The sequence below is a fragment of the Hyperolius riggenbachi genome, chromosome 1, assembly GCF_040937935.1.
Source record: "Hyperolius riggenbachi isolate aHypRig1 chromosome 1, aHypRig1.pri, whole genome shotgun sequence".
NCBI classification, from domain to species: Eukaryota; Metazoa; Chordata; class Amphibia; order Anura; family Hyperoliidae; genus Hyperolius; species Hyperolius riggenbachi.
Window position 1 is genome coordinate 566,068,776 of NC_090646.1, and position 13,670 is coordinate 566,082,445.

At 40.4% G+C, this 13,670-nt stretch overlaps 1 protein-coding gene across 8 annotated transcripts in view; it reads right to left on the bottom strand.

Moving 5' to 3' along the window:
• KIAA0825 (KIAA0825 ortholog) overlaps nt 1–13,670 on the bottom strand; it is a 516,601-nt gene that overhangs the window by 306,230 nt on the left and 196,701 nt on the right. For all 8 annotated transcript variants that reach the window (XM_068247538.1, XM_068247506.1, XM_068247507.1 and 5 more), the window contains one exon: nt 13,404–13,631. In XM_068247538.1, coding sequence (XP_068103639.1) covers nt 13,404–13,631 — 228 coding nt within the window. The remainder of the gene's footprint in view (nt 1–13,403; nt 13,632–13,670) is intronic.

Here is a 13,670-nt window from a genome sequence, read left to right on the forward strand (position 1 = left end):
TCGTATTTTTCCTGCCTACAAATTTCTTTGTTGTTGTTGCTCATTTGTTGCTCAAGTCATGATCCTTTGAACATTCCAGCACTAAAATCTTATCTTGACCAGTCTCTCACTCTTTCTCAGCTATTTTGGCTTCTATTTACTTTTCAGGAAACAGACTAAGTTCACAAGCTGATGAACAAGCCTATAACAACACTAGTTTAAAAAATGGACTTCATACTATTTTTAAGTGGGGCTAGTGCTACATTTACCCAATTTCATTTAATCTTGGCCTGATGCATGAAGAAAATGTAAAATTGCTGTGCACAGGAAGCATACCACAATTTTACCTTTTATCGTTTTGCTTATATAAGAATTAACCCCCTGGTGCAGATCTTTGCAGATTTCCCATGCCTGCAATTAAAGTCTACATGCCTGCAGGTATGTCTACACATCTGGATCCTGCAAGGTTTGTGCATTATACAATTGCTTTAGCTCTAACAGTCTGGAAGGAGAACAGTGATGAACAGCTATATTTTAGACATGGCTGAGATTATGAAGTAGATGAGCATCTGCCTTTGACTGTGCTATTCTGAGGTGTGCTGTTTTTTGGTGATTTAAATCACCCCATTGTGGTTTTGACCGAGAGTATTTTTAACATGTTTTTCAGCAGGTTCTCAGAGGTTCTGATGCATATGAAAGGAGAAGATCTCCAGAGCTCAAGTGAGTACTAAAAAACCCGCTTCTTTATTATCTTCAAGCAGACATAGGATACAAAAACATCCACAGAAACAAATGACGCATATCGGGCTTACAATCTGCCCTTAGTCATAGCCCTTTTTAGTATTTACTTAAGCTCTGTGGATCTTCTTCTTTCATTTGTCTTGGGGTCTGGCTAACTTGGTCCAGCACCGGTAAGGACTTTACGGGCGTATGAGCGTTTGGACTTTTCCTTTTGTTGTGATGCATAGTTGCCTGAAGCAGGGGCGTAACTAGAATTCATGGGGCCCCCAGCGAAACTCTGATGAGGACACCCAATGTTCACACCCCTACCCTTGCCTCCCCTTGGTGCCCTTCATGGTCTTGGGGCCCGTCTCACAAGAGTCATAAACCAAGTGTGGCCATCATGATCTTCACACCCATAAGAAGTGTAGCCACAAAAACACCTGATCTGAAGTATAGTCGCCTGTATTGGAGGAAGGGAAGGTTTAGTAGTTGGAGCCGTCACACCTCTGGACTCCCCTCCGATCGCAGGGGCTGCTCCCCTCTAGTTATGCCCCTGGCCTGAAGGCTACTTATCCTTTAAAAAGTGGAAGCTCAGAATTCTACATGCGTAATTTCTTGTACGACTCTCTGCTTTGTTTGCATAGCATTTCAATATTGTGTCTTAGAAAAGCTTAAGTCTCTCGCCAGTAAATTATAAGGGAACAATGTTTGTGAAATGTTATGTAATCAAAACATATCACAGAGCAGAATATTGAGCACATCACTCATAGAGAAGTTGACTTTGTGGAACAAAGCTGCTGAATAGCTTTCTGAATGACACAAGTGAGGAATGTAAGAACATACGGAAAGCAATATTATAAATATCTATAATGTACAATAAATACACAAACTTGCTTTTCTTATTGGGATAAAAGAAAGCAATAATACAAGAACTAACACTACAGTGCACACGCATTTCCATTAAATCACACCATTAAAGAAATGTTTATGGCATTGTAGAAGCTCTGCATCAATAAGAGGAGAACACTTCTTTTCAATGCAAGAATCTTTCACTATGCAGACAAATGATGTTCATCTGCTCCACATGCATCACATTTCAATAAAAGCAAAGAAAAATTAGCCATGTGCACTCAGGATTAAATCCCTGAACTGAACGTGATGTTTTTCTGTTAACCTATGGCCCTGTTTCTGCACCTTCTCTGCTATATTTTTCCCACGCTGTACTCTGTCTTTTGAATTTCCTCTTGTTTTCTACATGCAACTCGCCAGATCAATACGATCTAACGAAAGATGCAAAAAAAAGGGGGGGGGAGGGGAATAAAATCTGAAAAAAATCTAAACTTCAAACTCTCCATCATATATGGACCAATTCTTACTCAACAGTGGCTTAACGATGACAATTCTTACTCAACAGTGCATGCCTTCAGTTTCATGTCCAAACCAAATCTGTTGGCACTTTTAAATTAATGTATAATTAAATAGGTGGCAAAAAATCAGCTACAAACCATAAAAATGGAACCATCTTAGGATTGCAGTATCTGTACATATAAAATCATATCAGCTCAAGATGTCTCAACACCACTATTATCAACATAATGGATGCCGAACAGCCTTTTCAGAAAGTAAATATGGATAGTTCCTTATCCAGCTGGAGATGTCCAGTCAGTGTCCTTACACATATATGCATATATGTACCGTAGAGTCTCAGTTATCAGGCCCTGGCAGGGATCGGTTAATAGGCCTTGTTAATACAGAACTATACCCCACACTATATTCTGTACATACCATGAATGCTGTATGAAATGTTAAAATACAGAAATGAAAATTATATTAACCTTGGGGGAGCCGTGAAACCCAGTCTCTAAGCACAGCAGAGCCCACAAACTGCCTAAAAAGTTGTCCTTCACCACTTTGAGTTCTGACGGCAATTTATGCAGGTTGATTGCGGGTGCCAGTTAATTGAGTTCTGGAAAACAGAGACTCTACTATAATAACATTTTGCGCACCAAAAATGGGCTCCAGAACTATTCGGTGCAGGTCCCTGGTAATTTTTGACAGCATGCACCACAGTGTAAAGTGCCTGCTTGGGCATTTGATAGCGCTGCTTTTGGCAGCGGTCAGCTGTGCCACCAACAATAACTCTGTTTTAGGCAGGGGATGAGAGCTAGTGGCCGGTGATGTAATGGTGATGCTGGGTGGGTGCCACGCTGGGCAGCAGAGGGAGACGGCTAGTTAAGCCGGCTCCCGGAAGAGCTAGAGTTGCCACAGGAATGCTGGCAAGGTGCTGATGGTCAAAGTAAGAAGGTTAGACAACAAGAAAGGGTTAAGATTAAGGGGAAGGTTAAAGTGAGGTAATAGTAAGTAATTTATGTTGGAGGGGTGGTTAGTATTAGATATCAGGAATGTCTTTCCATTAACCACTTACGGACCACGGGCTTAAACCCCCATAGTTACCAGACTAGCACACAAGTGATTCCCTCTCTTTTTTGTCTCTGTTGGTGGGCTCTGATTGGTGGTGCAGTGTTTGTTTTTCTTTTTACAAATATTTATTTGTTATATTTTAAAATAAATATGCCTATTTTTTTTTATATTTTTTATATTTTTTACTAAACCGCCAGCCAATCAGTGCGATCAGCTGTCATAGGCTTCAGCCTATGACAGCGGATCGCTTTGGTGTCTCCCAGGGTGTCTCCCAGGGGGGCAGCCATGTCACACGGCTGTCCCTAGTACAGTGCTGCCGTAGATCGCAGTGCTGTACAGACTAAATAGAAGGCAGTTTTGCTGTCTAACAGTCTCTAGTGGCGATTGCTGCTGGGAGACTGATGGCGGAGTGGAACATTGACGCGCGCAGTCTCCTGCAAATCCCCGCCCCAGGACTTTATGCCGATCTGCGTTAGGCGGTCCCGGGGCTGCCGCCATGCCCGTCGTTAAAGGTGGAAAAAAAGATGTCAGGAAGGGGTTAATCTTAGGGAGAGGATAAGATTATGTGTTAGAAAGAGGCTTCAGTGGTGCTACATAGATTGGTTAGAGTTAAAGAGGAACTCCAGTGAAAATAATGTAGTAAAAAAAAGTGCTTCATTTTTACCATAATTATGTATAAATTATTTAGTCAGTGTTTGCTCATTGTAAAATCTTTCCTCTCCCTGATTTACATTCTGACATTTATTACATGGTGACATTTTTACTGTGGGCAGGTTATGTAGCTGCTGCTAGCTGTTTTGGCTGTTAGAGACAGCTGTAAACAGCTATTTCTATTCTATGGAAACAGCGCTCAACAACCCACATATTAATACACAAGATTCCACATTTAAAAAGTCCACAACACCCTCAATAGGTGTGATCCACAGGTATCCAGTTAATAGTCCAAGCAATAATTCTTCATATACAGTTCATAGCAGTAATGATATATTCTCACCGGAACAATAGGCCAACCACTAACGATTAGCAATCACGTTTTTGGACCATGCCAGCACACAAACTCCTCCACTGATATAGGACTCCTCAGATGTGTGTATACATGTCATATGAAAGAGAGACACAGCAATAGTGTGATACCGTTTACAGAGCATACACTATCCAGCACCACCAGTGCTCCCACTCCACTCACGGGTCACCCTAAAGTGCCTCCACCAGCTATGCACTCAAGCCTCTCACCAGATAATATGGCCGACCCTTCACAGACCAGCAGCTCTAGCTTGTTGTGATGACTTTCTCTTGTGTCAGCAAAGAAATGATCTAGGGCTCAAACAGGTGTACCATAACGTAATTCCATTTAATAAAATATATTAAAAAGAGCAAGTGCACTTACAAACATCCAGTTAAAATGCGCATATAAAACAATCCTCGAGGTGATCCAGCGTCTGACCGGCTCCTACAGCGCCGCCCGACTAGTTTCGTCACTTGGACTCATCAGGAGCTTAGCTAATAGGAGCCTGCAGACGCTTTTAAACAGTTTTCACATCACATGACCATATGATTCAGTGAGCACCATTCGCTGAGCTCTTTAGCTCGTTTCTAACCTCACTGTCTATTGGCTCTACTTTGTGTGTTATCAGGGACTACATTACCCATCATTCCCTAGGATCAGATCTATCCCAGGCTCTCCAATTGGGTGGTTAGGGTCACAAGCCCCTCAGGGCCCCACCCCTCCAAATTCCGCCCTAAAATCCGGATTTCTGTAACTCCTATCAGACAGACTACAAATGGCAGCATGTTGAACGGATTTCCGCATTCAAAAAAACGGAATTCCGCATTCAAAAAACGGAATTCCGCATAAAAAACGGATTTCCGCTTAAAAATAAATTTTTTATTTTTTTTTCTCTTCTTTTCTTTCTTTCTTTTCTCTTTCCTTACCCTTCTTTTCCCTTCCCCTTCCTTCCCCTTCCTTCCTTGATCTTACGATCCGGAATTCCGCATCATAAGCGGGCAAAAAACCTCAACAGACTAAAATCATGGGTCCACGGTCATGCTTCCAAAAAAGGCTACACCAGCTACCATAGGAAAGGGACAATTGCTCTACTTTTACCTCTGTTTCTAGGCGCTCACTTCCACATATGTAACACCATGTACATTACTACAAATAACCCCTTTCTGTCCATAATGCCCCCACCCCTTAATACACACATTCACCAATTACAATAACTGAATTGAATACAATTTTACCTTCACATTTGTGTCCCCCATCATTATTTATATATACAGCTCCATTCAATCCTCCCTTCAATCATCAGCTATATGACAATTCAGATCAAGCTCAACGTTCAATCCACCCGGCTGCATTGTTTTAAGATCATAAATCCATTTTGTTTCCATCTTAGATATCTCCCTAATTTTGTGACAGCCCCTCCACCTTGTCGTCAATTTTTGTACCCCACAGAATTTCAACAATTTTGGGTCCCTCCCATGCTGCTCAAAGAAATGTTTAGAAACACTGTGTCCTTTATATCCTCTACTAATGTTCCCAATATGTTCCCCAATTCGTTTGTGTAAAGCTCTTCTCGTACGTCCCACATACTGCAGCCCGCACGGGCACCATAACAGGTATACCACGTGCGTGCTGCAGCAGTGGATAGACTCTCTAATTTTCTGCACTTTTCCAGTTTGAAATGAGCCAACTTCTTTTATTTTTATCCCTTGTGCTCTTTCACATGCATAACATTGATGACATGGAAAAAATCCCACATTTCCCCACATATCTGTCCTATTCTTAACCACAGGTGCATCCACATATGTTTTAACTAATTGCTGCTGTAGATTCCTTGCCCGTCTGTAAATAAACTTCGGTTTCTCTGGGATTACTCTTCCCAAAATCGGGTCAATTTGTAGCAATCCCCAATGTTTCTTATATATGTTTTCTACTTCTCTATGTTGTGAATTATACCCCATCATTACTGCATATTCAAAGGCACTGGATTTGTTCTCCCTCCCCATGTCATTTTGTAACAATGTGTCTCTCTGCTGGTACATTATTTGATTGGACAGTCTCTCAAGTTGTTGGCGATTATAACCTTTCTCGCTAAACCTATCTATAAGCACTTCAGCCTGTATCAGGTAATCAACATCAGAGCTGCAATTCCGCCGTATTCTGCTCAACTGTCCTTTTGGAATATTTCGCATCCAGTTTGGGTGATGACAGCCATTTTCTGGGGGACAGGAGAATGGGAGATGGGCAATGGGAGGAGATACAGTATCAAATGAGGAACACACGGAAAAGAAACACAGAAGAGGCAGAAGAGGGGGGAGACATGAAAAGAAGAAAATAGTGGGTAAAGGGATTTTTAACATCAGTGGAGTCCCCATCTCTCCAGCTGAAATGAGACTCCTTGACAAGGGACTCAAATATGCCCCTCACCAAGGGGTAAATAAATTCAATGTATATATTGATACTCACAAATTTATTCGGAAAATGAACATCAAAAAATATTTTTTGGCAAAAGAAGGACCAACGAGCAGAATTAACAGGGGGGGAGTAGACCAGCAGTATGTACATACTAACCTTAGGAATCGCTCAACGTTCAATCCACCCGATATGGCAAAAAATAGCACCATAGCAAGTTTTAAAAATATGGTGCTGAATGACATTGAAAAATTAGAAATGAAAGTAAAGAAAAATGAATGGAAACAGATTAAAGATCTAAGCGAGAAAAAAGAAATATTAATTAGACCTGCTGATAAGGGGGGAGGGGTAGTTATTATGCAGCATAACCAATACACACAGGAAATTGAGAATATTTTGAGTGACACTAGGACTTATAGGAAGCTGAAAGGAGATCCCACAGGTGAGTATGAAGGGGAAATGAGGAATATTTTGAAAGGGGGCTTGGATAAGGGGATTCTGAGTGATGCGGAGTTCCGGTACCTAATGATAGACCCCCCACGTATTCCAGTGATGTATATAAATCCCAAAATCCATAAAAATCAGACGAATCCCCCCGGGCGGCCTATTATCAGTGGCATAGGTTCATTGAATCAACGATTAGGCGAATACATTGACAGATTTTTGCAACCTGTTGTTAGAACCTTGCCCTGCTTATTGAAGGACACAAAACATTTTCTACAAAGTATTAATGGATTGGGGATGAGGCAAGGTGAATTGTTGGTAACAGCGGATGTTACGGCGTTGTACACCATCATTCCTCATGATAAGGCACTGGAAACTGTAGGAAAGGCATTTAGGGAGAGGAATGAATTAAAGGAAGATCAAATTTTGTTTATTTTACAATTGCTGGAATTTTGTCTAACACATAATTATTTTTGGTATGGGGGAGGGTTTTATGTCCAGTGTGTTGGCTGCGCCATGGGGGCAAAATTTGCGCCCAGCGTCGCCAATATATTTATGGACCAATGGGAAAGAAGCATACTGTCAGCACAAGAAAGTAACAAAGTTAGAAATTGGAAACGTTTTATTGACGACTTGTTCTGGATCTGGGAGGGGAGTGAACAAGAATTAAAACATTTTATACAATGGTTAAATGCAAATGAGCTGGGTATTGAGCTGACTATGAAGTGTAACAAAGAGGAAATTGATTTCCTCGATGTGGTGGTCATGAATAAGGCAGGTTGCTTGGGAACAAAAATGTTTTTTTAAGAAAACAGATAGAAATTCATACATCCCAATCCAAAGCTGTCATCACCCAAACTGGATGCGAAATATTCCAAAAGGACAGTTGAGCAGAATACAGCGGAATTGCAGCTCTGATGTTGATTACCTGATACAGGCTGAAGTGCTTATAGATAGGTTTAGCGAGAAAGGTTATAATCGCCAACAACTTGAGAGACTGTCCAATCAAATAATGTACCAGCAGAGAGACACATTGTTACAAAATGACATGGGGAGGGAGAACAAATCCAGTGCCTTTGAATATGCAGTAATGATGGGGTATAATTCACAACATAGAGAAGTAGAAAACATATATAAGAAACATTGGGGATTGCTACAAATTGACCCGATTTTGGGAAGAGTAATCCCAGAGAAACCGAAGTTTATTTACAGACGGGCAAGGAATCTACAGCAGCAATTAGTTAAAACATATGTGGATGCACCTGTGGTTAAGAATAGGACAGATATGTGGGGAAATGTGGGATTTTTTCCATGTCATCAATGTTATGCATGTGAAAGAGCACAAGGGATAAAAATAAAAGAAGTTGGCTCATTTCAAACTGGAAAAGTGCAGAAAATTAGAGAGTTTATCCACTGCTGCAGCACGCACGTGGTGTACCTGTTATGGTGCCCGTGCGGGCTGCAGTATGTGGGACGTACGAAAAGAGCTTTACACAAACGAATTGGGGAACATATTGGGAACATTAGTAGAGGATATAAAGTACACAGTGTTTCTAAACATTTCTTTGAGCAGCATGGGAGGGACCCAAAATTGTTGAAATTCTGTGGGGTACAAAAATTGACGACAAGGTGGAGGGGCTGTCACAAAATTAGGGAGATATCTAAGATGGAAACAAAATGGATTTATGATCTTAAAACAATGCAGCCGGGTGGATTGAACGTTGAGCTTGATCTGAATTGTCATATAGCTGATGATTGAAGGGAGGATTGAATGGAGCTGTATATATAAATAATGATGGGGGACACAAATGTGAAGGTAAAATTGTATTCAATTCAGTTATTGTAATTGGTGAATGTGTGTATTAAGGGGTGGGGGCATTATGGACAGAAAGGGGTTATTTGTAGTAATGTACATGGTGTTACATATGTGGAAGTGAGCGCCTAGAAACAGAGGTAAAAGTAGAGCAATTGTCCCTTTCCTATGGTAGCTGGTGTAGCCTTTTTTGGAAGCATGACCGTGGACCCATGATTTTAGTCTGTTGAGGTTTTTTGCCCGCTTATGATGCGGAATTCCGGATCGTAAGATCAAGGAAGGAAGGGGAAGGAAGGGGAAGGGAAAAGAAGGGTAAGGAAAGAGAAAAGAAAGAAAGAAAAGAAGAGAAAAAAAAGATAAAATAATTTTTTTTTTATTTTTATGTGGAAATCCGTTTTTTATGCGGAATTCCGTTTTTTGAATGCGGAATTCCGTTTTTTTGAATGCGGAAATCCGTTCAACATGCTGCCATTTGTAGTCCGTCTGATAGGAGTTACAGAAATCCGGATTTTAGGGCGGAATTTGGAGGGGTGGAGCCCTGAGGGGCTTGTGACCCTAACCACCCAATTGGAGAGCCTGGGATAGATCTGATCCTAGGGAATGATGGGTAATGTAGTCCCTGATAACACACAAAGTAGAGCCAATAGACAGTGAGGTTAGAAACGAGCTAAAGAGCTCAGCGAAAGGTGCTCACTGAATTATATGGTCATGTGATGTGAAAACTGTTTAAAAGCGTCTGCAGGCTCCTATTAGCTAAGCTCCTGACGAGTCCAAGTGACGAAACTAGTCGGGCGGCGCTGTAGGAGCCGGTCAGACGCTGGATCACCTCGAGGATTGTTTTATATGCGCATTTTAACTGGATGTTTGTAAGTGCACTTGCTCTTTTTAATATATTTTATTAAATGGAATTACGCTATGGTACACCTGTTTGAGCCCTAGATCATTTCTTTGCTGACACAAGAGAAAGTCATCACAACAAGCTAGAGCTGCTGGTCTGTGAAGGGTCGGCCATATTATCTGGTGAGAGGCTTGAGTGCATAGCTGGTGGAGGCACTTTAGGGTGACCCGTGAGTGGAGTGGGAGCACTGGTGGTGCTGGATAGTGTATGCTCTGTAAACGGTATCACACTATTGCTGTGTCTCTCTTTCATATGACATGTATACACACATCTGAGGAGTCCTATATCAGTGGAGGAGTTTGTGTGCTGGCATGGTCCAAAAACGTGATTGCTAATCGTTAGTGGTTGGCCTATTGTTCCGGTGAGAATATATCATTACTGCTATGAACTGTATATGAAGAATTATTGCTTGGACTATTAACTGGATACCTGTGGATCACACCTATTGAGGGTGTTGTGGACTTTTTAAATGTGGAATCTTGTGTATTAATATGTGGGTTGTTGAGCGCTGTTTCCATAGAATAGAAATTTTGTACGTAGTGTGACACACACACAATTGAAAAATAGCGATCCGACCAGACAGAGATTTATTAAGATTTATCAATATTTAGAATATCTATTGAGGAGCGCACTGATCAAATAGAGAATTTGTAAACAGCTATTTCCTGTCTGTGAACCTTGTTACATTGTAACAAACTGCCAAAAGTACCGGGGTCCCAGAGCTTCTTGTGGGAGGGGTTTCAGCACAAAATCAGTCATACAGCACCCCCTGATGGTCTGTTTGTGAAAAGCATTATATTTCTCATATAAAAGGGGGTATCAGCTACTGATTGGGATAAAGTTCAATTCTAGGTTGGAGTTTCTCTTTAAATTGCCCATTAAAGGTACAATTTTCTTATACAATCTATCTTCCAAGCCAATAATAGTATTCCAATCGATTGAAATTAAAGGTTGTTGATGGTGTGACAACAAAATGATTGGATTATCGATTGACTTGTCATTCTGTGCAATTATACTAATGAAAATTATCAAATAGGTTATAGTTTTAATCCCACTCATGGGGGTGAATTATGATTTACAATGGTTTCCCCCCGATCGCCATTATCAATTGGAACAGAAAATTGCACTGTTAATAGACACCTTTAAGAAGCTCATAGTACGTGTTCTGAAACATTTACAAAAACATCACTGCAAATTCAAAATAGCATAGAACCAGATATCACATTACCAATACCCTACTTATAGATCTTGTCAGATTTGTTCTTGTGGCCGCACGCCTGCCGTGAACGAGCGTGGCCTTATTGCTACTGCGCAGGCATGGCCTTATTTGTGCAAGTGCAGCACAGCCTTGCTTGTGCGTGAAGGGGAGTGCAAACTAATAGAGGGTCCCAGCCAGTGGTGGTGGGGTCAAGGAGGATTTAAAGAGAATCTGTATTGTTAAAATCGCACAAAAGTAAACATACCAGTGCGTTAGGGGACATCTCCTATTACCCTCTGCCACAATTTTGCCGCTCCTCGCCACATTAAAAGTGGTTAAAAACTGTTTTTAAAAGTTTGTTTATAAACAAACAAAATGGTCACCAAAACAGGAAGTAGGTTGATGTACAGTATGTCCACACATAGAAAATACATTCATACACAAGCAGGCTGTATACACCCTTCCTTTTGAATCTCAAGAGATAGTTTCTTTCCCCCTGCAGCTATCTTCCACTGAAGTGTCAGGCTGTTTCTTCCTGCAGAGTGCAGACAGCTCTGCCTGTATGTAATTCCTCAGTATGTGAAAGCCCAGCCAGCTCAGAGGAGGATTTATCCAGCTTGTAAAAGATAAGAGAGAAGAGAGAAGATGCCCTAATCTAAATAATACACAGGCAGTGTGCAGAGAGGGGCCTGGAAGGGGGAGTTCATAGCAGAACCACAACACTGAAGAACTTGGCAACCTTCCAGACACAGGCTGACAAGTCTGACAAGAGAGAGATAAGTTGATTTGTTGCAGAGATGGTGATAGTAGAACATGCTGCAGTAAGCCAGAACACATTAGAATAGCTTTTGGAACTTGTAGGATGATAAAAAACAGGATGTAATTTTTGTTACGGAGTCTCTTTAAAGAAAAACTGAAGCAAAAAAAAATTATGATATAATGAATTGCTTGTGTAGTATGGATAATTACTAGAACATTAGTAGCAAAGAAAATATTCTCATGTTTTTATTTTCAGTTATATAGTGTTTTTTTTTTTTTTTTTTTAATAACATTGCATCATTCTTTACTATTTTCAGTTTACACACTACTCAGCATTCTAAATGATTTTACAGAGCAGCCCAGTGAACTATTGACCTGTCCTCTGGAGAGAAAAAGAAAATACAGTGACAAACAGTTGCGATAAAAAGCTTCAGAAGAGCTCTCTGCAAATTTGAAAGTCGTGGAGCTCGATGGCTCTTTTGCATAGATAACAACTGGAGTATCTTAACTCTTCCTGTACTAGAAACAATATTAGACTCATGTCTCTGCTGCTAATGTTTTATTTCTTAGCTGTACTACACATACAAATCATTATATCATAATTTTTTTCCGCTTCAGTGTCTCTTTAACCATTTACAGACATGCTATTGTATTAAAACGTCATGCTTACCGCTATTAAAGGCAACATGATGTTTTAATACGTTGCGCATTCCCGCCGCTGCTACCGCCGTGTGTGCCCCGCTACCGCCGCCATTACCATCGGGTTCCCGTGCTGGGTGATTGGGGAAGAGGACCGAACGGTCCTCTACCCAATCGCAGTGCCTGGAGTGAATGGACGTGACTGCGAACAGCGGCTACGTCCATTCACAAAAACAGGAAATGTAACAATTAAATAAAGTGTAAAAAGTGAACACTTCCTATAACGAATGTTCACTACCGCCATCTTGTGGCCAAAAAGTATATTACACCTACAAAATACATATATTTTCAAGTATATACACATCATTAATAAAATTACACTTCCACCCCCCCCCCCCCCCCAAAAAAAAAAACACTTGTAAAAAAAAAATCAGCTTAAAAAAAAAAAAAAAATAGTTGCCTTAGGGACTCAGCTTTTTTATTCTATATTTTATGGGGGAAAATTAATTTTAATTTATTACATAGGGGCTTGTAATTATGGGCAGAACAAAAAAAAAAACAGAGCAGAAAAATAACACTTATATTTCAAAATAATATACTGTCGCCATACATTGTAATAGGGACATAATTTAAACGGTTTAATAATCGGGACCACTGGGCAAATAAAACGTGTTTGTTTTATCCACAGGAGAATGTTTAATTTTAAAACTAGAATGGCTGAAAACTGAGAAATAATGTTTTTTTTTCTTTTTTTTCTGTTTTTCTCATTAAAATGCATTTAGAATAAAAAAATTCTTAGCAAAATGTACTATTCACAGAAATCCTAATTGGTGGCGAAAAAAACGAGGTATAGATCATTTTCTTGTGATAAGTAGTAATAAAGTTATTAGGGAATAAAAGGGAGGAGCACTGACAACTGAAAATTGCTCTGGTCTGTTAGGATAAAAACCCTTGGGGGTGAACTGGTTAAGTTAGACATCTCATTTTTAGGGACTGCCTCGGGTTACCTTTAAGTAATCTGTAGCGCACATAATTAATAATTACATTTGTGCTTCTTGTATCATTGTGCTCTTGCATCTATGCTTGAATTTCTTTGCCATAGCTGAACACTTACCTTTCACAGAGTGGCTTGTTTCTTCTCTGTGCAGATCGCTGAAGTGCCATTTCTCTGGTAAGGCGCTAAGCAAAACATCAGGAACATTGCAGTGGTATGAACCAGGTGAAGAATCATTGCTTTGCTCGAATGAATTCAAAACAGAGGTCACTTCATTTACCATCCCCCTCAGTGATCTTATCAGGACCCTCCTTAAATATCTGATCACCGCATTACTACTGGAATGTGCTGAAAGAGAAAAGATTTTCATTCACTAATTGTAATCTA